Source organism: Mandrillus leucophaeus, unplaced genomic scaffold (assembly GCF_000951045.1).
Source record: "Mandrillus leucophaeus isolate KB7577 unplaced genomic scaffold, Mleu.le_1.0 Scaffold181, whole genome shotgun sequence".
Taxonomy (NCBI): domain Eukaryota; kingdom Metazoa; phylum Chordata; class Mammalia; order Primates; family Cercopithecidae; genus Mandrillus; species Mandrillus leucophaeus.
Window position 1 is genome coordinate 1,818,866 of NW_012101821.1, and position 23,560 is coordinate 1,842,425.

Sequence of the window (23,560 nt, forward strand, 5' to 3'; positions counted from 1 at the left end):
ATTTATTTATTTATTTTGAGACAGAGTTCTGCTCTTGTTGCCCGAGCTGGAGTGCAATGGCATGATCTCGGGCTCACTACAGCTTCCGCCTCCTGGGTTCAAGTGATTCTCCGGCCTCAGCCTCCCAAGTAGCTGGGCTTACAAGCACACACCACCACGCCCAGCTAAATTTTTGTATTTTTAGTAGAAACGGTTTCACCATGTTAGCTAGGCTAGTCTTGAACTCCTGACCTCAGGTGATCCGCCCGCCTCGGCCTCCCAAAGTGTTGGGATTACAGGCGTGAGCCAACGTGCCTGGCCTAAAAAAATTGTATTTTTTTTCTTCTAAAGGAGGCAAAAAATCAGTTCTTAGCTCTTAGGTTATTATTTAATCTCATCGCTTTCTTCACAATATTATACCAATATTAAGAGAGTATTATACTCTTTAAGAGGGTAGGAAATTTAGAGGTATTTTTTTCCTGCTTAAATGAGAGTTAAAGACTATCATGATTTTTTGATGTGCCATTAAATGTGAGTTTCTTAGAAAAAGCTAAATTAGAGGTAAGTGGTATAATAAAGTGGCTGTGGAGTATGACAACAGAGAAGGTATAATTATTACCTTTTTAATTTAATTTTTTTAACAGTCATGAAACAAATGGTTTTTAGCACATGCAGATGCTAATTTTAATATGTAAAAATTAAGGAATAAAATTGAATACATGTTGTGATTTATTCAGATATATGATTGACTGATTCTTCACATCATTAAGAATGTTCTATCTTCAGGGGTCCTGCCAGAGCAAGAACCATGGCTTATTTTGGAGAAGGAAAAGGACCTATCCATGTGGATAATGTGAAGTGCACAGGAAATGAGAGGTCCTTGGCTGACTGTATCAAGCAAGATATTGGAAGACACAACTGCCGCCACAGTGAAGATGCAGGAGTTATTTGTGATTATTTTGGCAAGAAGGCCTCAGGTAACAGTAATAAAGGTAAGTCACCTTCTGGAGCCCTAAACAAGTCAAAGAATACTAATTCCCACTCTATCACTATAAGCAGTACTTTGATAACAGAAATCAAGTACAACAAGAACATATACAGACCCATGTCTTGTGCTATTACTTAGATCCAGTAGTTCTTGGCAAACTTGCCTAGGTGGGGCTGACAGGTAGAACAAGGGTCAGGGGTAGGAGTGAATTTACGGGGCCTTATAATCTCTGGGATCATCCCCTTTTCACTTTCTTAGCCATTTCTGTATTTCCTTTTTTAGATGTAATAAAGCTCTCATGCTTGTTGCTATCTTTGAAGATCCAGAATTGATATTGACTTCATAAAAAGGAAAGTACTGAAAATATAGAAATGAATTAAAGGCATTTCTAAAGTCTTACTAATATTTTAAACAAGGATATTTAAAAATGAATTTCGAAAAGAAAATGATCTTTTGTATATTTTATTCTCTGAAATTTAAAAATTTAAGGAAAATGATAAGTAATCCTTTCGTATGATACAGTAATGTTTCATAGTTTAAGTGAATAGAGTTCTTGTAAGCTCTGTGTACATTTATTATTATTTATCTATTTATTTATTTTGAGATGGAGTCTTGCTTTGTCACTGAGGCTTGAGTGCAGTGGCACAACTCGGCTTACTGCAACCTCCACCTCCCGGGTTCAAGTGATTCTCCTGCCTCAGCCTCCCAAGGAACTAGGATTACAGGCACCTGCCACCATGCCCAGCTAATTTTTGTATTTTTAGTAGAGACGGGGGTTTCACTGTGTTGTCTAGGCTGGTGTTGAACTCCTGACCTCAGGTGATCCGCCCACCTGGGTCTCCTGAACTGCTAGGATTACAGGTGTGAGCCACCGCGCCCAGCCTATTTAATTTTTATGAAACATTCTTTAAATGACTGAGAGAATGAGCTATTTTGGAGAAATTTGTGGTACATTTTATGAAAAGAACAGTCACCTCTTTATCTGGATTGAAAGTTTATAGTTCTGATACTCTGGATTTTGTTAAAATCAGGTGCACCTATATTTGAGCGTTCTCTTTTTCTAACACCTTTTAATAGCTGCCAAAGACAATGCAACAAATGAATTGGATGTCGTTAATATGATTCTTTGCTGTCTGAGGGACTTCTGATTGTGAAAAGAACACTTACAATCCTTTGCACTTTATTTTCTATTCATATATATATATTAAATATATTTTTATTTATGAATGTGTATATATATGTGTGTGTATATATGTGTGTGTATAGATCTATGTATATATGCAAATGACTTGGCCAGCCCTTTCCCCCTGAATTCTGATTATAACTTAATTTACTAAATTCCCTTTAATAATTTTAATTACCATTACAAATGGGACATAACTGATTCTTTGAATTATGTGAAATTCTGTAAGAAGTTGAAAAACATTAAAAAATCATTATTTATATGTTCATTTTTAATGCCTTCCTAGAATTATAGCAATAATCTTTTTGATACCTTTCCATGGTTATGGCAATGCTACCATATTTCAAGTAAAAAGATTTCATCTTAGCCTAGCTAGATTACAGAATCTGGCATATTAACCAGTTGATTTTATGTTGATACTCAGCACCTGGTGACATCTATAAGGTGATTCAAACTGAAGCCATTAGTTATTGGTTATCTGATGGTCTCCTTTTAAAAATGAACTTCGTTTTTCTTGTAAAATTTTTAAATAATAGTGTATGACTTTAAATAGAGTTTACTTTCTTGCAGTCTGGTTCTTTGCCCCAGAATGATGTAAACTTAAAATTTTGCTTGTTTTAAATATTACATCATTCCTTTCCTTGGCATCATATACATTGACCCAACTTGGAGCATTATTGGAAACTTATGTTTTTTCTAATATCTTACAATTTGCAGTGTCATCTAGAGGACTCATATTCTAAGAGATGAAGGTTAAAGTTTGACAGCATACCTCTGAGATCATTTGGCAAATTAATCATCTTGGTACACACTGTTGAACCTCTTTCTCCATCAAGAAATAACTATTGCTGATTCCCTATTGGGCTCCCTTCTACCTGGTTATTATGGGAGACCATTAGGGTTGATTAGGTCTTCCTGTTCTTGGCATAATTCCCACCGTCCTCCCCTTAGATAGAAAAACTACGTATCTGTACTTTATACACATATATTTAACCAAAGAAACAAAGTACCTCTATATAAATTCTCCTATTTTCTCAAATATTTTAAAAATTAGTCATGCCTGTTATATTTGCCTTTCTTTCACATACCAGCTTTTCACATATTTCTAATTTAATTCTTTTTTTTTTTGTATGTTCTTGACAGAAGTCTGTTACCTTGGGAGGTTTGCCTGTATAGCCTTAACCATAGTTTACCACTTAAATTGGCTTAGCAAACCATTTCCGTATGTTGACATGCTAAGTAAACATAAAAACATCAGAATTCTAGCCTGGGAATGTGCTTTGCTCTTCTGAGTTACATTTTTTTTTTTTTTTTTTTTTTTTTTTTGGAGACGAAGTCTTGCTCTGCTGCCCAGGCTGGAGTGCAGTGGCCGGATCTCAGCTCACTGCAAGCTCTGCCTCCCGGGGTTACGCCATTTTCCTGCCTCAGCCTCCCGAGTAGCTGGGACTACAGGCGCCCGCCACTTCGCCCGGCTAGTTTTTTTTTTATTTTTTAGTAGAGACGGGGTTTCACCGTGTTAGCCAGGATGGTCTCGATCTCCTGACCTTGTGATCTGCCCGTCTCGGCCTCCCAAAGTGTTGGGATTACAGGCTTGAGCCACCACGCCCAGCCCTGAGTTACATTTTTATATGTGACTTAGAAGAGTGTTGTGTGTGGAAAGTAAGTAATTTAGGCCATTACTGCCTTTGCAGTTCTCTTATTTTGTTTAATGTTCCATACATTTTGTTCCATACTTTACACAAAATAGCAGCAGCAGGAGATATAGGTACCTACCAGGATGAAGTACTGGACAGAGTCAAACCGGTCAGCAGCCCATGAACCCGTCAGAGGTGAAGAGTGGGAAACCTCATAATGTTTCTTGTCTACTTGCAAATTATTGCCGTTTAATCAAATGAGAAAGCTATTTTTGTTACAAGAAAAGTTCTAATTTGCAGAGAAAAGGCATTTTGACATAGAGAAGGAAGCATCAGTGGAGTATGTCAGTTATCGTCTTACCCCTCCATCAGCAATGTGCTAGCTTAATTAATGACCTATTTCTGCTTCAGAGTCCCTCTCATCTGTTTGTGGCTTGAGATTACTGCACCGTCGGCAGAAGCGGATCATTGGCGGGAAAAATTCTTTAAGGTAAAAGTTCCTTCAAAAGATACTTTTTATATTACAGAATTATTTATATACATAGAGTGTTACAAACTGGGGATGTTCTGTTATGTAAGAGACTTGTGCTCATTTTATTTTCTAAACTAAATTCAGATTTCACTGATAATTTCACTGTCCTTTGACCTATGTTTACTTTGTATAGACCATGTTCTTATATCACCAGCCTGATTTAAGAGATTAGATGTGTTGCTGAAAAGTTACATGGCACAAACAAAATAATTTAACAGGGGACCTGGAAGTGTGTTTAACTACAAAGAGTCATTTAATTTAGAATGTATTTGTTTCAGACTTGACTCAGTTTAATCTAAGTTTTTTGTTTGTAGAATTTACTAATGGAAAACTTTATTAAATAGTTCTTCAGACTGCATAGGTGAGGTAGAGTGAGGAGAGAAATTACACTTTAAATCATGAACTATAAGGAAGACAACTTGTTTCTAAGAGTGTCAGGTAGGTGGGATCTATACAAATACCTATAAGCAAATCTTCAGAGTTGCTGATGCCAGGCCTGCTCAGAGCTGTGGGGTCTCCTTCTCAAAGTAGGAAGGGATTGTATCCTGGAGTCCCTTTTGCTTTCCTTTTCCCCCGCCTGCAAGGCATTAAAGTTATTAAAGCCATTGCTTTAACCAGTGCTTTCCTTTGCTTTTTTGCCTTTTACTGACATTGATGTGTAGCTCATTTTCTTCTTAGGGGTGGTTGGCCTTGGCAGGTTTCCCTCCGGCTGAAGTCATCCCATGGAGATGGCAGGCTCCTCTGCGGGGCTACGCTCCTGAGTAGCTGCTGGGTCCTTACAGCAGCACATTGTTTCAAGAGGTATGTGTCCACCTTCCCAAACAACCCAGTGTAGCTTCTATTCATCAGTTATTCCAATTCCCTCATGCTCTACAGCACTCAAGGTGTCAGAGCCAGGCTATGAGCCTTCTCTGCTTGTGCCAGCAGCCCTGTGGAATGAGGGAGTGACACAAGGAGCAAAGAGAGCACTTAGAAAGCAACTTGCTACCCTGGTGTTACAGCAAATTCCAGATTTAGGGAGAATAGAAGAAGAGAGGTTTTTGGACAGGAGGCAGCAATGTCAGTGCTCCCCCCAAGAACATATCTGAGGCTGAAATTATATCTTTGTAGAGGTAGAAGAGACCTTAGATTACTTAGTTATAAATGATGAGGGGTAGGGAATGCAGTTGTAGTGTTTTTGATCCTTTGAGTCTTGGTGTCTTGTACCTTTGAGAAAGGTTGCATCTGTTTCATTCTTGGCTTCCTATAGTTTAGTCCTGATTATTTCATCTTGTCCCAAACATTTTATCAGTCCTTTCTGAAGTCTTCCCAGTTCAGAGGAGAGGTCACGCAGAGTCACCAGAGTCACAGAGCTCATGGTGGCAGATCCTGCAGTAGAACCGGCTCTCCTTTCTCTTTGTTAAGTGCTGTTTTGTGGGCCTTGGTTAATGGCCCTGTCCTCAGCATTAATTTTGGTATTTAAGTATGTATACCAATGCTTGTCAAAATATTGATAATTATTAAAGCAATGTGTTGAGTTTCATTGTATTATTTTAATTTTGTGTTTTGAACATTGTCACAATGAAGTTTAAAAAAAAAAAATGTGTACCATATTGTTGAAACATTTTTGCAAGCAGAAATTTTTCTATTTTTTCTTATGTGATATCATATGGTACATACCTTTGCTTCATTATGTACTTGTAATCCATCCATGCAGATTTGTTCATTCACTTTAACTGCCGTATGAATTTTAACTGCTATTGAAAGCCTGAACCAGTTTATTTATTCCCCTGTTGCTGTGTAGTTAGCTGCTTTCCATTCTTTCATTGAGAGAAAACAATGTTGCAATAAACAACCAGATACCAGTCTCACTGGGTGTGTGCACATAGGGACATTTTTCTGGGTCCTAGAATATGGATTCCCATCAATTTGTCAAGCCCTACCAATTTATCCTTTGAAGAAGTTGTGTCAGTTTATAACCCAGCAATGTGTAAGTTCCTGTTTCCTCACGACTCTAGCTAAACTTGACTATCAAAATTTTAAATTTTTTGCCAATCACAAAGTTTTAGAGTTTCTTTTTAATTGTATTTCCCTGACCAATGTCTTCCTCTTTCATGAATTCTTTGTTCATATACTTCACCTGTTTTTGTATTGGGCTATTTGTCTATTTGTAATTGATTTTTTAAATTTTTGGATATGTTTTGTGTGCTAAGTCTTTGTTGTTAGGTGTTACAAGTACTTTTTCCTAGTCTGGACCATGTCCTTTTACTTGTTTATGGTCTTTTTCTTACAAAACTATCTTAATATATTTAAAAGTGTCATAATTTTCTTAAAAGTTTTACAAAAGCTTTGTATTTCTTATTTAAAAAATCTTTGCTTTGCCCTTATTCTCTTTTTTTTCGCTAAAACCCTTTATAGTTTTGCTTTTAATATTTAGAATTTTAATTTTTCCAGTTTATTTTTGTTTATAGTATATGGTATGAAGAAAGGACCTAACCTTATACTTTTCTTTATGGATAGTTTTCCTAGCATTTTTTATTAAATATTCTAGTCTTTATCCACTGATTATGCTGTCTGCCATATGCCAAATTCTCATATATCCTTGTTCCTAGGATCTCTATTTTCTTCCATTTTTGTATTTCAGTAAATATTTGTGCAGTAATCTTCCACATTCAAGGTGCTACAGAGAATATGTATTTTATTTATTATTATTATTATTATTTTTTGAGACGGAGTCTCACTTTGTTGCCCTAGCTGGAGTGTAATGGCACGATCGTGGCTTACTGCAACCTCCACCCCCCAGGTTTAAGTGATTCTTCTGCCTTAGCCTCTTGAGTAGCTAGGATTACAGGTGTGTGTCATCATGCCCAGCTAATTTTTGTATTTTTAATAGAGACGGGGCTTCACCACATTGGCCAGACTGGTCTTGTACTCCTGACCTCAAGTGATCTGCCCGCCTTGCCTTCCCAGCCTCACCAAACCTGTATTTTACATACCAGTGGCCATTTGGGTATATAATTGAGCTTCAGAGTCCACCTGTTACTAGTGGATTTAACACATTCCTGTGTTACCTGAGTGGCATAAACAATAAAAATCATATTAATTCATTCACTTAACAATAATTATCGAGCACTTACTATTCTCAGGTACATGCTATGTACTAGAGATACAGTGGCGAACAAGTCAGATAGAATCCTTCCTGTTACAGAGTTTACTATGTAGTTATAGGAGCAGAGAGGAAGGAGATGTTGACTTTGCTGATACAACCAGAAAAAGTTAAGGCACCATTTTTAAAGTGAGATATTTTTACCACAACGTTAGATCCATTTAGCTTGTTAATATTCCAGGTTCCTGAGCCCCTGCTCTAAATCTGCTGAATCTTTGCAGATGAGACCTAGGAGTTGCTTAGGTTAAGACCCACTTGCTTAGAGGAGAGATAGTTGAAGAATGATAATGGGGAAGAATAAGTGGAATTACCAGACAATTATCTTTGTCGTGTTCAACATATTCATTGCTAAACTGATAAAAAAACAATGATGGTAAATTGATTACATTTTTGGGTGCCAGAAGAAGGGGAGGGACAAGTAATATGTTGGAAGGTAGGATCATGATGGCAAAATATCTCTTTTTTTTCATATATGGGAAGACCAAATTTTTAAAATGTCTTCTAAAAAAAAAAAAAAGCCAGAATACATGTGTGGAACGTGCAGGTTTGTTCCATAGGTATACGCGTGTCATCGTGGTTTGCTGCACTTATTGACTGGTCCTCTAAGTTTCCTCTCCTCACCTGGCAAAATATCTTGATAGGCTGATTCTAACAAGCAATATGGAATAAGTATGAAATAAAATGCTGCCTTTAGTTCCAGGAAATTCGGCTGAAATACAGCATAAGTGAAAAACTCACTGGTTTTAGTGTCCTGCAACTTTAATAAGACTCAGCAATACAATATGGTTGCCCATGAAATTAATTCAGTCTTGGGTAGCACTGACGAACGGTGTCCAGACAAAGCAGTGAAGAACCTTGCTATTCTTTCTGTGCTCAAGTGACTGTCAGGGAGAAAAGCACTGTCTCCATCAAACAGAGAGAACTGTGCTCAGTTCTGCATGCCACATGATGAGAAAAGGACACGGTGCTCTAAGAAGGGCAAGCAGAAAGGAAAGATTGTGTGGGACTGCATTAGGTTTGTTGCCTTTTGCTTCAGATACCACAAATGTTAAAGGGAGATAAGATAATTTTTGTTTTAACACAAAGAAAGAGTTTTCTGTTGTTTATTTTGTATTTCTTTGACACTAGGACAGTTCAAAGATGGAATGGGCTATGTGTGGGAGGAAAAGTGAGTTCTATTATGGAGTCTGTTTAAGCAGAGAGGTTGGGTTCATGTGTAGGTAGAGGCTGGTGGTAGATAAGATGTAATGTTTAGAGTACTGTGGTGAGAAAGCAAAAGCTATGTTTGAAGGATAACAATTACTACCTAGAATACAGGATCTGGGGTTTGTTAGTGAACTTAGAAGAGAGAGACAAGAATAGCCTGGGATGTCAGGGTTATGAATTTCTCTTTCATTTACTAGGCAGTGGGAAACCACTAAAGTTTTGAGCCTTGAAAGATGATCAAGGAAGAGTTTTAGGAGATGAGTCATTTGGAGATTTATGTCATATATCTGAGGGGGTAAGGCAAAGTTATTAATCTAGGGAGGCATCTGTGAATGGGCTTGACATTATGTTAAAAAATCTTTGTATATGTTTGTACTTATATGCCTTTTTCTGGCAAATTGGTCTGTGTTACCAAATGATTTAAGCAGGAACTGGAGGGACTGTGAGGAAGGGACCTAATTTTATACTTTTATACTGGAGGGAGACCAGTTGTAAGATTATCGTAATAATAGAAATAGGCAAAAAGGAAAGGAGGGAGTGAAGGTAGAGAGGCTGTTAGCAATCAGTAGAGCCTGGTACAATGCAACAGAAGGAGACTTGGATCTGGCCACCAAGACCAGGGTTACAATTCTAGCTCTTCCAATTGTTAATTGTTTAACTTTGCGGAAATTATTTAACCTCTTGGAGTCTCAGGTTACTTCATTTTACATCTGTAAAATGAAGATAGTAATGTTCTACAGTGAAAAACAAATGATCTGCAAAGTATTTGAAACAAGTTTTTAAACTGTAAAATTCAAAACAAACATTGGCTATTTTTATGTTGGAGTTTAAAGGCAAGAATTGAAGATTGTATTAGTGAAACTAGGGAACTGAGGATGATTTTATTTCACTTACTAATGGAGAAGAATAAGGTATAAAACTGCAAAGAACTTGAAGACGCCTATTTTGGGGCTTTGAATTTAAGCAAAATAATCTATTATCTTCCTGTTATTCAAGATTTCTTGTCTTTCAAATTTCAGCCAAAAGTTACAGTCATAGGAGTTCAAGGCTTAAAGTATTAAAGTAGGAAGATTGCTCAAAAGTTGCACTTGAGGTTACAAACTTTAACTTTTGGGTTCCCTGGACGGGCTCTTTTTTGTGGTTGTTGTTGTTATTGTTGGATTTATTTGTTTACGTGTCATTATTTCTCCTTTGGCCTGCTCTGTCTAGATTATTGCTGAAAGTCAATAATCGTCTCATTTGTGTTTATACACCAAGTGTCTAGTGTATGACTTGGCACATAGTAGATACTCTAAATGATTATTGCATGATGAAAGTGGTGGCTCAGTTGCCAGATAGTGACTATATTTAAGAATGTTGGATTGTTTAGAGGATGGTGATATTTTTAAACCTAGATCAACAGATAATTCCTTCCATATGTCATTTGGAATTTCTTCTCATTATTTGCACAGTTTAAGATAAAAATAGTTGATTAAAGAGCAGAGGAGCAGATTATGATATGCAGCATTTTGATACGCTTTGGCTATAATACAAGATTCTTTTAATGTGAGTAGGGAAAAAACTGCTTTGCAAATGTGTTATATATCCTTCTGACTTGGTCTTTAACCTTTGCCGGATTTCATAGACTTCCTGTTTGAAGCGCCTAAGGAGGCTACAGCTCACATTTTTATTGAAGTAAGTTCATTAAAAGGCACACAGCTAGTTACTAGTGATTAGAACAAGCTCCAAATTTTGTTTTCCAGGATTTAGGGATTTTGCTTAAAACAAATCCTCCTTTCATCATCAGAAACACTGAAATTTGCAAAATAGAGACTGTAATATAGAAGCAATGTAGTAGGGCTCTGAGGTTCTTGTCCTTTTAGATGCCAGGTGAAAGATACCTTAGTTTAATATAAGGCCTATGGGTAGGGAAACTGGATTTCATATTTTGAAATTAGCTTCCCCTCAACCCCTTTTGACATTTCCATTGCTTTATCAACTCCTGGTCTTCTGTACACCTAAAGATTTCTTGTTCATCAGAGCTTCCTTGGTACCGAATTATTGCAGTGATATAGGCTAGTGTGGACAATAAGGCATAGATTGTTATTACTACTTGTGTTATTTTATTACACAGGATGAGAACTTTTTATGTTTATTTGCTTGCCTTCATAGCATAATCACTCTTGTATATAATCTTTTTATCAGAAGAATCTAGGAATGATGGCCTGATGAGGATGAGATCAAAATGCCATAATTCCACTCTGCCACATTAATGCCATAATGCCAGCAGCCTCAGTTACACTCATTTCATATGGAGTAGTCTCTTTAAGGGTACTTTATTTGAAGGCTGGCAAAGTTTTCGTAACTCAATTCTTATTCCCTCACGGCTTTCACACATTTCCATGCCAGTGTAACAAGTGCACCTGAAGTAGTTGGTAAATCACCATTTAAAGGCTTTCTATCTCATTTTTCACAGTTTCGTTAATGTTAATGCAATACACATGGAACGCAGTATCCCGTTGGCAATTTGAAGTGGAAACTTCAATAAATTAAGTTCTTTTGTAGCTGGCTTGTGAATCTTACATAATATAAATTGCTAATTTTTGCTTTCTATTCTAGATTGTAACTACAAGTACCATGAAATGACCTTGTGTGTCTATTGTGGTGCAGCAATATAACTATGGCAAAAGTTCCTGAATATTAATTTATTTTAATTGCTTATTCTGATAACAAACATGATTTTGCAGGAATAAATGTACCCGAAACAAAGGCTTTCTTATTTCTGTAATTTTACTCCAAAGTGGATTTGTTCAAGAATATAACTTTTTACCTGACTTTATCTCATTGACTTTTTGCCTACAAATGCAATAGTAGCTGGAAATTGTTAGAAATGATTTCTAATTAGAGAGATGGCCACAGAGGTAATGGGACTTACTTTTTAAGAACACAGTGTGTCAGGTGCCTAATGTTGTTTCCTCATGACATAGTATACGGTAGAGCAGAGCTCTTAGGAACATAGTCTTTGGTAATACATGTATCACCAATCATGCTAAAACTATTTCTGTAGTACACATAGTATTTGTGTATGTGCAAGGGCTAATGCAAGATTCTACTGAGGTTTACTTCTCTGTAAGCAATTGGAACCATTTACACAAACAACTTTAGTCAACTCCTTTTTGAGTTTCATCCAGAGAGGGGAAAACAGATTTTAGTAGTAGCAGATGTGCATGGCCTGATGTAAAATATTGTTTTCCTGTAGAGACGAATCCATGTAGAGAACAAACACAAAGAATATGACCCTGCAACCTGAATTAATTCTACTTTTAATTCTAGTAATTTGTTGTTGTTGTTGTTTACTTTAGCCTCAGTCTCAGAGAAACTTGGACATTGGATTTTAATAAACTGCTGTGTCTCAGATCCTCTCTTGCTCAAACTTGTCTGGGAATTTCATCCAATTTTTATTTGAGGGGGAGTTGAAGGCATTTCAGCAAAGCAAACAACTGAATGATGTGTCAGCCAAAACCTGAAATGTTTGTTTTAGGAGCATTTTTGGATAAAATAAAGTCTATCAAAATAACAAAAGCTCAACTAGAAAATCCTTAAAATACATTGCAAAAGAGGATTGCTTTATATGTTGTCTTGAGAAGCCTAGAACCATAATAAATACTTCTGAAGTCCACACACATATTGAGTACTTCAGCTAAAGTGTTATCCCTAAAGCATATAATCATACCTACTAGGAGAGGTGACACTAGAAGACAAAAATTTAGTTGGAAAACTATTCCAATCTTGTGTCAGATGCTCTTCAAATTCTAAGCACAAAGTATATTCTAAGAATAATTGGAGTTAAAGGAGTGTGAGACTCCATGCTTAGGTTTAGCTGGTACATTTCCCTAAATTAGGACAACTTTAAAAGTATAGGTACTGGCAGGGTGCAGTACCTATAATCTCAGCACCTCGGGAGGCCAAGGCAAGCAGATCGCTTGAGCCCAGGAGTTTGAGGCCAAGCTAGGTAACATAGTGAGACCCTATTTCTACAAAAAATAATTTTTGAAAATTAGTTGAGCATGGTGGCATGCACTTGTGGTCCCAGCTGCTTGAGTGGCTGAGGCAGGAGGATGGCTTGAGCCTAGGAGATCAAGGCTCGCAGTGAGCCATGATCGCACCACTGCACTCCAGCCTGGGCAACAGAGTGAACCCTTGTCTCAAAAAAGAAAATAAAAAAACGTGTGTGTATTCCATATATACATATGAACTAACAAAGAACTTCATTTTGACAAGAATGGTGCTGTTTGCCTTTTTTGTTAGGTAAATATTTTTATTCTCAGTTTAATGTTAACTGCTGATTGGTGAGCATACAAATTCTGGTGTTTACCTGCCAAAATCTACTTGATCCAAGAACACAGTGTATGTATGGAACATGTATGCTTTTTGCATTTTGGTATCTATTAGTAATCTCTTAGGATGCTTGCTTCAGTGAAATTCTGGGCATGTATGGGCAGGAGTTATGCCCACACTTTTGAGTCTTTGGTTCAGTGGTTCCCAAGTCTGACTGTGTATCTGAACCACCTATGATCCTACACCAGCTGTATTAATTTATATTCTCAGAGATTGTATGGCTTGGGCATTTATATTTTTTAAAGTGGTATAAGTGATTCTGATGAACAGCCAGCATTAACAAGAACATTGGATTTTCATGGAGATTTTTATATGAAATAGAAACTTTTTTTGATAGTTTTGTTATAATATGGTAATTGGTAAGATCTCTTTTTAATTTCAGTAAGTTAGGGATGAGAGTGTATGTATGAGGACATGAATGTCTTTCAAAATAACTCATTCAATATACATTTCTCTGTGCCAAGCACTTTGCTGGGTGCTAAGGATACAGCAGTGATCATGACATGGTCCTTGCCCTTGAGGAGCCTTTAATTAAGTCCTAGAAACTGTTACATGTGCATTGAGAGTGTTCAAAAGGATTGGCTAGCTTTCAGGAGAACAGAGGATTAGGAGGAGCCTCCTAGGAGATCTCTGACTTGAACAGGACAAAACCAGTTTTTGCCATATTAGGATAGAGGGGATGAGGGAAACAACATTGCACATAGTTTGGATAATGACAGGTTTGTAAGACAACTCTTCAAACGGTTTAAATGACAGGAGCACAGGGGCCAGACTGGTGTCAGAGAGGGGACCAAGGACCAGTTCTTAGATGGATTTGTGTATCATTTAAGGAATTTGAATTTCACATAGATTGGGGATCCCCTGAAGGGTACTCAGAAGCAGTTATATTATCAGGCAGAAACATCACTCTGGTGGCAGCATGAGGGATGGGTTGAAAAAGTTAAAACTTGAAGCAGCAAGGCCATTCAGGCGACTGTTGCAATAGTCTTGGCATGAAATGACATACTAAGGCAAGATTGCCCAGGGCTTTTAACACTGATATTATTTTAAAAATAAATTGCCCGTGGTAGTAATGTCCTGTTTCTTTGCTTACTGGTTGAAGACTCAATTTTTATAGATATTGCGGAATAGATTTAAACAGCCAGTTTAGCTGCAAAGATTATTTTAGCCAAGCATCACAGCTGTTTCTTACAGAATGGAAAATATTGTTGCAATAAGACTTAAAACAGAGTGAATTCCTGTCTCAAAGAAAAAAAAAGATAAAAAAGATAAAAACTCAAACAGGTCAAATTATTTTAAATAATATATTTAACCTAGTATATCTCAAATATTATCATTGCAAAACGTAACTAATAGAAAAATTGAGATATTTAATATTCTTATTATCTATAGGGACAATATTTTAGTATTTTTTTCATACTAAGTATTCAAAATTCTGTGTATTTTGTACTTTCAGCACATCTTAATTCGTACTAACCATATTTCAAGTGCTGCAATAACCACAGTTAGCTAGTGGCTACCATATCGGACACTACAGCTCTAGATAATTTCTTAAATTCCATTAAAAAGATAAATGCAACATTTCAGCAGTACTTTCAAGGGTGTATTTACAATAATTCTTGTGGGAAAAGTGTTACATCACTTGGGGTTTTACTTTAAATACGTATACTGTTAATAAAATTTACTGAATATACTAGCAATATTATTAGCACACAGAAAGTAGAAGTGAGAATAAGTACTTGATTACTCTCCATACCTATTACTTTTTACAGTTTCAGTATGTGAAATAATCCTAAATTTTACTTAAATTTTCAAGGAAGCTATAAAAGCATATACTTTAGGCACAATATATTAAAAAGCCTCTGAACTTTAAAGATACGTGATGATTTAAGATTGAGTCTCAATAAATCACAAACTATTAATATTAAAGATCAATAGTAGGTGGCTGTATAAGCCAAATCATCTTTATTGCACTGTTTAGTTTTTGAGCACTGACAGTTAATTATATATATAAGATGGTCAGAGCCCTACTTAAGGATATTAGAATATTGAGGCATCTCATAACCTCCAGTAATTTTATAGAAGTGGGAAGTTTTATTTTAAATAGACACTAGAAAATGCCAAGCTTCTGAATACCAACTCTTCTAAGTTCACATTCAAGTACACGTCTTGTAAACAATAAAAGACCCAAGTTTTGGTTAAAAAAAAAATAAAATAAAATAAGGTGACAGTTGTTATATGCATGCTTTCCCCCTTTAACAGTTAGATGCCAGCACAAAATAGGTAGAGTTGATGAAACAAGGGCTGGAGTTTTGGCAGGTAAAAGACAAACAAGCAGGGTAGTTTTGCAAGAGTGATTGTTGTAATGGGCAGATGGTGGAATCCAAGCCAGATAATAAAGGAAGTCATAAAAGATTGAAATGAAAAAATAGTGGGGCCAAAGGATAGAAGTCCAATGGGTTTGAAGGATTTTAGCGCTGTAAAAACGGAAGGCAGAAATATGGTATGTATGAAATCAAGATTTCAGAGGTGTGTGGTTATCTGGTGAATACAAAGTCTAGGTCTTACATTGTAAGTGGATGGCTGAGATGAGGTGGAGAATGCACTCATTGCAGATGACTAAGTCAAGGAACTACAAAGGAAAAGTTATTGGAAATTAAGTCTTATAAGAATGTTCTAAGTAGTGGGATGCAATGAGCATGGTGCTCTAGTCTTCCGTGAAAAAGAGGTAGTAACTAGGAGATGGGTTGATGGGTTGTGTCATACATTCTAGGTCAGAGGTTCTCAAATGGGGGCAGTTTGCTTAACAGGGAACATGTGACTATGTCTGGAGACAGTTTTGGTAATCACAACTGGGGATGGAGGGTATGTGTACCATGTACCAGTGGCATCTAGTGAATAGGGGCCAGGGATGCTTTTAAACACACTATAACGCACAGGACAGCCCTCACAACAGAGAATTACCTGGTCCAAAATGTTAATAGGTTTTGAGGTTGAGAAACCCTGCTTTAGGTGGGTTCAGTATCAGAATTAAAGTATGATGGTTGAAAAATGGACTGAGAACTATCCATCTGATAAATATTGTTTCTATTTTAATGGAATATGGAAAAAAGTATATATTAACAATACACATTCACTAATTTAAATCAACCATTTTTTTGCATTCCTAAAGGCACAACGCTATTCTAGGTGTTTTAATCCGTGAACACAACAAAGATACCTCTGACCTGGAATAGCTTTGACTCAAGCAGGGAGGAGAATAAATGCAATAAATAGTAAACTAGATAGTTTTGTTAGAAAGTGATGCTTAAAAAAGAGGAAAAGTCGAGCAGATGAATGACATTGGGAGTGTTCAATGATGGGAGAACAAAGAAAGATGGGTTGCAATTTTAAATATGAGGGTGTCAAAGTAGTCTTCATTGAGGTGACATCTGAATAAAGATTTAAAAGAGAGGAAAGGATAGAATGAATATATGTTGATCTGAAAGTATAGTTTGGGTTTGCATTCACTTTAGAGGAAAGGAAGGAGTTTACGTCCACCTTGCAGGAGTGAAGTGGACTGTACTAAGTACTTTGATGGACACAAAGTTAGTTTCTGCCCTCACAGAACTTCATGACAAACTAACAATCTTGGAAATAACAGAGCAACAAAAATGGCAAACACAGGACAATAATTTTGACCTATTCCAGTTTTGATCCCTTTCATTCGGGAAATGACAGGTTAATGATTAGTCTTTATTTTCCACTCATCCTCCACATTTGCTCCTTCTTGGAGAACAGATTACACAGTGAAATGAAGACAAGAGGTTATGACAATGGGTTCACAGTAGAGGATCAGGAATGGTGGGTCAGATAAATGGAAAGAAAGGTTGAATTTACAAAAGGGGCTGATGATTTGGAAGAAAGGCTTGTATCTTCATTAGTCTTCCTTCTTGACAATCAGTAATTTTCAGTATCTGAAGCAAATCTCTCATTAGTACTCTCTGCCTCTCAGGTATGGCAACAGCACTAGGAACTATGCTGTTAGGGTTGGCGATTACCATACTCTGGTACCAGAGGAGTTTGAGGAAGAAATTGGAGTTCAACAGATTGTGATTCATCGAGAGTATCGACCCGACAGCAGTGATTATGACATAGCCCTGGTTAGATTACAAGGACCAGAAGAGCAGTGTGCCAGATTCAGCAGCCACGTTTTGCCAGCCTGTTTACCATTCTGGAGAGAGAGGCCACAGAAAACAGCATCCAACTGTTACATAACAGGATGGGGTGACACAGGTAAGGCACAATCGAAAAAAAAAGCAGGGACTTTTCTCTGGTATTATCCACATATTTGGGTGTGCAATGGGCAGTAAGATCTTAAATGGGTTCACTTATTTGGAGAAATTTTGCTTAGTGTGAAATGCATGCATGTAATCGAGACTTATATTCTGTAGATATTGTTGGTTCTGAGAACTTTAGCATAAACTGAGAACTCAGTTTAATTCAGTGAAGTAGACATGAATTGATGTGCTAATGTGAAACCAGCATGAATGCATTCTATGCTTTTTGATATACAGAATTCAAATATGAATGCCTACACAAATGTGCTTTCTTTAGGTCACCTTACTCTAAAAATCCATAGATGTTATTCATTATTCCTCAGACAATTCAGTACTGAGAAGTAAAGGTTAAGATTGTGTCAACATTAAAAATACCAGTCATTGCTCATTTTAAACTATACTAATGCCACAACAGGGATTTTATTTTCATGACTATTACATGCTCGGTAACTGTTAAATGTTGTGATGGTTATCCGGAATGCCACTAATCAGATGTTTGGTCTGAGTAGGACGAGCCTATTCAAGAACACTACAACAAGCAGCCATTCCCTTACTTCCTAAGAGGTTTTGTGAAGAACGTTATAAGGGTCGGTTTACAGGGAGAATGCTCTGTGCTGGAAACCTCCATGAACACAAACGCGTGGACAGCTGCCAGGGAGACAGCGGAGGACCACTCATGTGTGAACGGCCCGGAGAGAGCTGGGCAGTGTATGGGGTGACCTCCTGGGGGTATGGCTGTGGAGTCAAGGATTCTCCTGGTGTTTATACCAAAGTCTCAGCCTTTGTACCTTGGATAAAAAGTGTCACCAAACTGTAATTCTTCATGGAAACTTCAAAGCAGCATTTAAACAGATGGAAAACTTTGAATCCCCACTATTAGCACTCAGCAGAGATGACAACAAATGGGGAGATCCACGTTTTTGCTTTGGGTTGTGGTAAAAAATTGTGCACCCCCTGTTGCTTTTGAGAATTTGTGAACATTTTCAGAGACCTCAGTGTAGTGGAAGTGACAATCCTTAAATGAACTTTGTTGTCTATCCTAATTTCACTGGAGTGACTTATTCTAAGCTTAATCTATCCTTATTTCTCAGAATCATTCTATGCTGATTTCACAAAAGATCATTTTTACAACTGAATTGAGAACCCCTTATAAGTTAATCAGTGGTGTCTGAATTCATATTAAATACCCACATTTGACATAAATGCGGTACCCTTTACTACACTCATAAGAGTAGCATATTTATGCTTAGAGCTTTTCAAAATACTTGACAAGAAATCATCTTCTCTGTAGCCTTTGCCAAGTGAGGAAATCAATGGTTAAGGAATTCCACTACCAACTTTTAGGCCTGAATAGGAGTAGTAAGCCTCAAGGACATTTGCCTGTCACAATATATTCTCAAAGTGATCTGATATTTGGAAACAGGTATCCTTGTTGAGTACCAAGTGCTTCAGAAACCATAAGATAAAAATACTTTACCTACAGTGTATATAAACTAGCAAGATTTGAAAGGATTTCTGGTAACAAAATGCCAGTTGGACATACAACCTAGTTTATCCAACACATTTAACATATCTACTATATTTGCTTTTAACAAGCACTTCAGATTTAACTTAGAATTAAATGTTAACTCTTCCTTAGTTAGCATCATAGTCCACGTTCCCCGACCATGATGTAAGAGTGCCACCTACTGACACTTCCCTGTAACTGACTTATACTTGCAGGTTTCCCCAAGACCAACCTGATACAATTCAATCTTAAAATATGCTAGTCAAAATGCTTTCCTGGCCTATACACTGAAAAGTTCTAATATCTTTTCAATTGTTTTAATGCATACAGCAGTTATAACATATGCCAGGCACCGCATTAGGCAGCTTTGAACATCACTGACAAGTTGCAAAAGGCCAGTAGGATCTTTCAGTAGCAGCCCTTGTTTTCAAATAGGGGAAAACAGGCTTGCCTCAAAGTGAGTCGTTGGTGAAACACTGATTCCAAACTCCACAAAAAGGAGTCCCAATGCTGGATTTTTCCCCCATGGTTCTCCCACCTGAAGGACTGGTTTCTCTGTGGCTATTTCTCTGAGTTAAGGGATAGCTGCTTAACTATGCACCTTTACAGAACATTCTTAGCAGTAATGCTCAAATTTAAAAGGCACACTCAAGATACTTCAATGTCATAGATCCTTCCCCAGGTCCCAAGTTGTATAAATATAGGTAAAAGGTTAGCATGAACTTTCGGATGGTTTTAAGTAATCCTCTTGAATGCCAGTCATTAAAGGACTTTACCCTTCTACGTCAAATTACATCCTTTTCACAAATGCCCATTTCTGTAATAACTGGTGCAAATCTAAAGGTGCTTTATAGTTTTACTATTTTGCAGATTTGAAATGCTGCATATAATGCAGAAGAGCATTAAAAACTTTTGTAAAAACTCATGATTTTGATAAACTTTTAAAGAAGCGTTTATATGTAAATAGAGCTACATATGGCACACACACTTGCACAAGGGCTTCAGAAAAACGTGCAATATAGGTGAGAAAAGTGTCTATTGAAACTTTCTCACGGGCTGCCCTTATAATTAAACTACAGTGCTGGAGCAAGCAACATCAATGTTTCAAGTAGATCAGGGACCGACAAACCTAAAAGGCAGTAAACAGCCTGCAATTTGCTCAATTCTGAAGAATACATGGTTCATATAAACATGCTTTTACTATAACCGTCTTGTGACTTGAAAGATACACGTGTTCTGTGCATATCTGTGTAAATAAAGTACATAATTTTTCACCTTGTATAGCTGCCTTAAATTTTTGTATGGTTTAAAAAGACTGTTCTCTCCCCTGGGGGTAACCTGGCAATTTTTATATTTTACATTTTTCACAAAGGCTGCAATAACCTTAGAACTGTACTCATTCACACTACTTCCACATGAACGCGTAACATTAAACAGGAGGTATTCTGCTCACTATTAACTACTTTTCCGTCTATTAATCACTCAGTCAAGGAACAATGAGTAGCCACATGAATTAAGCATTTTATTTAATTATCAAGGACCACCTTAAGTATTACTTTAAAAAATTCAGTCCTATATTCAAAATAGGTATCCTGATAACTTCCAGAACATTATTTGGAACACCGTTTCCCCAACTAAGATAAATCCATTGCCGAATGCTGAACAGACTTTGCCCATTACGACTTTGGATTTCTTGATAGTCTGCAAGAGAAAAAAAAAACATTATAAAACTCCGAGCTGTGTACTTACCCCACTGTTCTGAGATCTTATCAGCTAATTCAGTTGGGTGGTAACTCTTAAACTACAAAAGCCAGCAAAACGGGCCAGCTTTAGCTTTCCAACGTCCTGGCGCTAAGGCGTTTCAGATTAACTCAGGAATATGAAAAAAAAAATGTACCTTATGTTTCCATCATCCATCGTAATGTGTTCAGCTCAGCTTCCTAGAAACATTTGAACAACGGTTTAGAAAAGTTCGCCCAATAATCCGGCACCCTCCAGGTTTTTAGCAGTGAATAATGTTACTTGTGCAAGTCAGAATCTGATACCAATTAAATGGTGACAGCTTTGCCAATAAACAAGAATATGCTCTTCCATGGCTAGGAAGGGAGACTGCCACAGCTGACAGGTCCCAAAGATACATGGAGATTCACAATCCAGAATTAACCAGCAAGCAAACTGCTACAGGTTATTTACTCACCATCTGGCTCAAACTGACGGTTCTCGGGGTGCTATGGCACAAGAGCGACAGAGTAGACTCAAGATGGCCACATGACACCGACAGCGAAACAGGATTCACCGGAGTCCCCGGGCGCACAGAACCTTTCCCCGAGGGCCCACGGCCCACGCACGCCGGGATTCAGGGTCCAGGGCTGCACGTGGCCGCCCCGCGACCTAATGAGCACTCAAATCCGCGCATGCTTGTAAACTTACGGGTTTCCAAAGCTGCCCCCCGACCTACCAATATCCTGACTGCGCTGCCTTTTAGGTAAGGCAGTAAGTTTCAGCCCAATTATCATTTTAACGTACGAAAGACAACTAGGTACTTCCACCTAACCCCGACGCTTCCCGAACATGAAAGGCTGAGGCCTTCGGCACACGCTCTCTTATAGAACTGATGACGCTATTCCGGGGGAAGCGCCGCGAGGGGCGGAGCCTATGTTGTTTCACTCTCCGCCCCGCCCAGCCCCGCCTCGGCTCCACCTGTTCCGTCGGCCACCTCCTCCCGGGCTCCTTTACCCTCTTCCCCGCCCTTCGTCCACGTCTGAGCGGGTCGCCTGGCTCCGGATCCAGACGCATGCGCACATACGAGAGCCAAAAGGTTATCGCGATAGCGAAAAATCATGACGCTTACCCGTGTAGGTGACGGAAGCGAGGGGATCTTTTGGTGTTTCCTGTTTAGGATACTTATTTTAGACAATATTAGAAAAAGGGGCCGAACGCTGTGGCTCACGTCTATGATTCCAGAACTTTGGGAGGCCGAGGCGGGCGGATCACTTGAGGTCAGGAGTTGGAGACCAGCCAGGCCAACATGGCGAAACCCCGTCTCTACTAAAAACACAAAAGTTAGCCGGGTGTGGTGGTGAACGCCTGTAGTCCCGGCTACTCGGGAGGTTGAGGTGGGTGAATCGCTTGAGCCCGGTAGGCCGAGGTTATGGTGAGCTCAGATCGCGCCACTGCATTCCAGCCTGGGCGACAGAGCGAGTTTCCATCTCAAAAAAAATAAAAGAAAGTTAGACCCGATGAGCCTAGGAGACACCCGGTTTCATGAGCATGTGCATATTTCCCATGTTTCAGTCTGATCCTGACCCACAGTTTGTTGCCCACTTCTGGCCGCCCTTGGACTCTTAATTCCGGAAAGCGGGACGCCTCAGTCTTACCTCACCCGCTGTACATTGCCTGGAGGATGCAATGAAATACGGCTACCGCCACTGTAAAGTGGAATTTCCAGCCTTTAGGAATAGTTTTGTTAGACACGTGCTTTTAAAAGAACACTGAATTTCTTTTCTGTTTTCGTTTTCCTCCTGTATGAAACAAACCAGGTGAAGTTTTTACTTAGTGCTGGACCATTTGGAGCAGCACATTGTAGCAATTGCTGTTAAGGAAAAAGGTATCAAGACGGGTGAATAAAGTACAGTGGAGATCTACAAAAACATGAAGTCATTACATACTTTTTGGGGGAAAGATTTAATGAGAGCAATAACTGCCATTCGGTTTGGAATGGACAAGCTTATAGGAGACACAATTTTATTTGAGATAATAGGGCTGCTTCTAAGGCTCACCATATTTCACCTATCTTACTTTGTCTCCTTGTTTCACTCAATTCCACTAATGAACCGAAAAGAACTATTCAGTAACAAGGCTTGCATACTGAATCACAGGAGGGAGTTCCGCCCAGTTACATTTTATTTAAATCTAAATAATTATCTATATTAGTTTGCTAGGACTCTCATAACAAAATACCGCAGACCGGGTGGCTTAAACAACAGAAACTTGTCACAGTTCTGTCGGTTGGAAGTCTGAGATCAAGGTGTCATTAGATTGTTTCTTCTGAGGGCTCTCTCCTTGGCTTGTGTATGGCAGTCTTTTCCCGGTATCTTCATATCGTTTTCTTTTTGAACCTGTCTGTCTCAATTGCCTCTTCTTAAAAGGACACTGGCTGAATTGGATTAGGGCCCACCCTAATAAAGTTGTTTAACCTTATTTACCTCTTTAGAGACCGCATCTCCAAATACAGTCATATTCAGAGATACTGATGTACATTTTACAAATTACCTAATCTGTACTCAAAAACAAGAAAAGTCTGAGGGCTTCTACATACGAATTTTGGGAAGCACAGTTTGGCCCAAAATACCGTTCATTTATGCTAACGTAAAAAGTCTGATTGAAGATTTGAAATTAATGTTTCCATTGGCTTAAGCTGTTAGAACACCAATGAACATGAATGACAGCATGTGTGCATGCACATTTGTGTGCACCTATGTATCCTGGCCTTTGAGTAGAACTTTGTGTTTTGTCTGAAACTGGACTTTAGAAAATCTGTTCTTTTCTACCCCTATATTTTATGATCTTTTCTCCATCTTGACTGCATTCTCATCTATTTTTATCTGTCAAAATTCTACTCAGCTTAGAGTGCTTTCCTCAAATATCACTTGTTCTATGAAAATTTTCATTGCTTCAACTGAATTTGTTT

The 23,560-nt window shown here is 38.0% G+C and overlaps 1 protein-coding gene and 1 long non-coding RNA gene across 2 annotated transcripts in view; one reads left to right on the forward strand and one right to left on the reverse strand.

The window, feature by feature from the left end:
* Nucleotides 1-18,566, forward strand: part of PRSS12 (protease, serine, 12 (neurotrypsin, motopsin)) — a gene marked incomplete at its 5' end in the record, with an annotated part of 72,926 nt that extends 54,360 nt beyond the window's left edge. Inside the window, 5 exons of the mRNA XM_011977613.1 lie at nt 766-971; nt 4,196-4,274; nt 4,995-5,117; nt 17,039-17,319; nt 17,873-18,566. Coding sequence (XP_011833003.1) covers nt 766-971; nt 4,196-4,274; nt 4,995-5,117; nt 17,039-17,319; nt 17,873-18,180 — 997 coding nt within the window. The remainder of the gene's footprint in view (nt 1-765; nt 972-4,195; nt 4,275-4,994; nt 5,118-17,038; nt 17,320-17,872) is intronic.
* Nucleotides 18,567-20,371: 1,805 nt separating this feature from the next.
* Nucleotides 20,372-21,497, reverse strand: LOC105537919. Its single transcript, XR_001005800.1, has 3 exons — nt 21,068-21,497; nt 20,768-20,810; nt 20,372-20,571 (listed from the first exon to the last, which is right to left on the reverse strand). It is a non-coding gene; the product is annotated as an uncharacterized LOC105537919 (long non-coding RNA).
* Nucleotides 21,498-23,560: the final 2,063 nt, after the last annotated feature.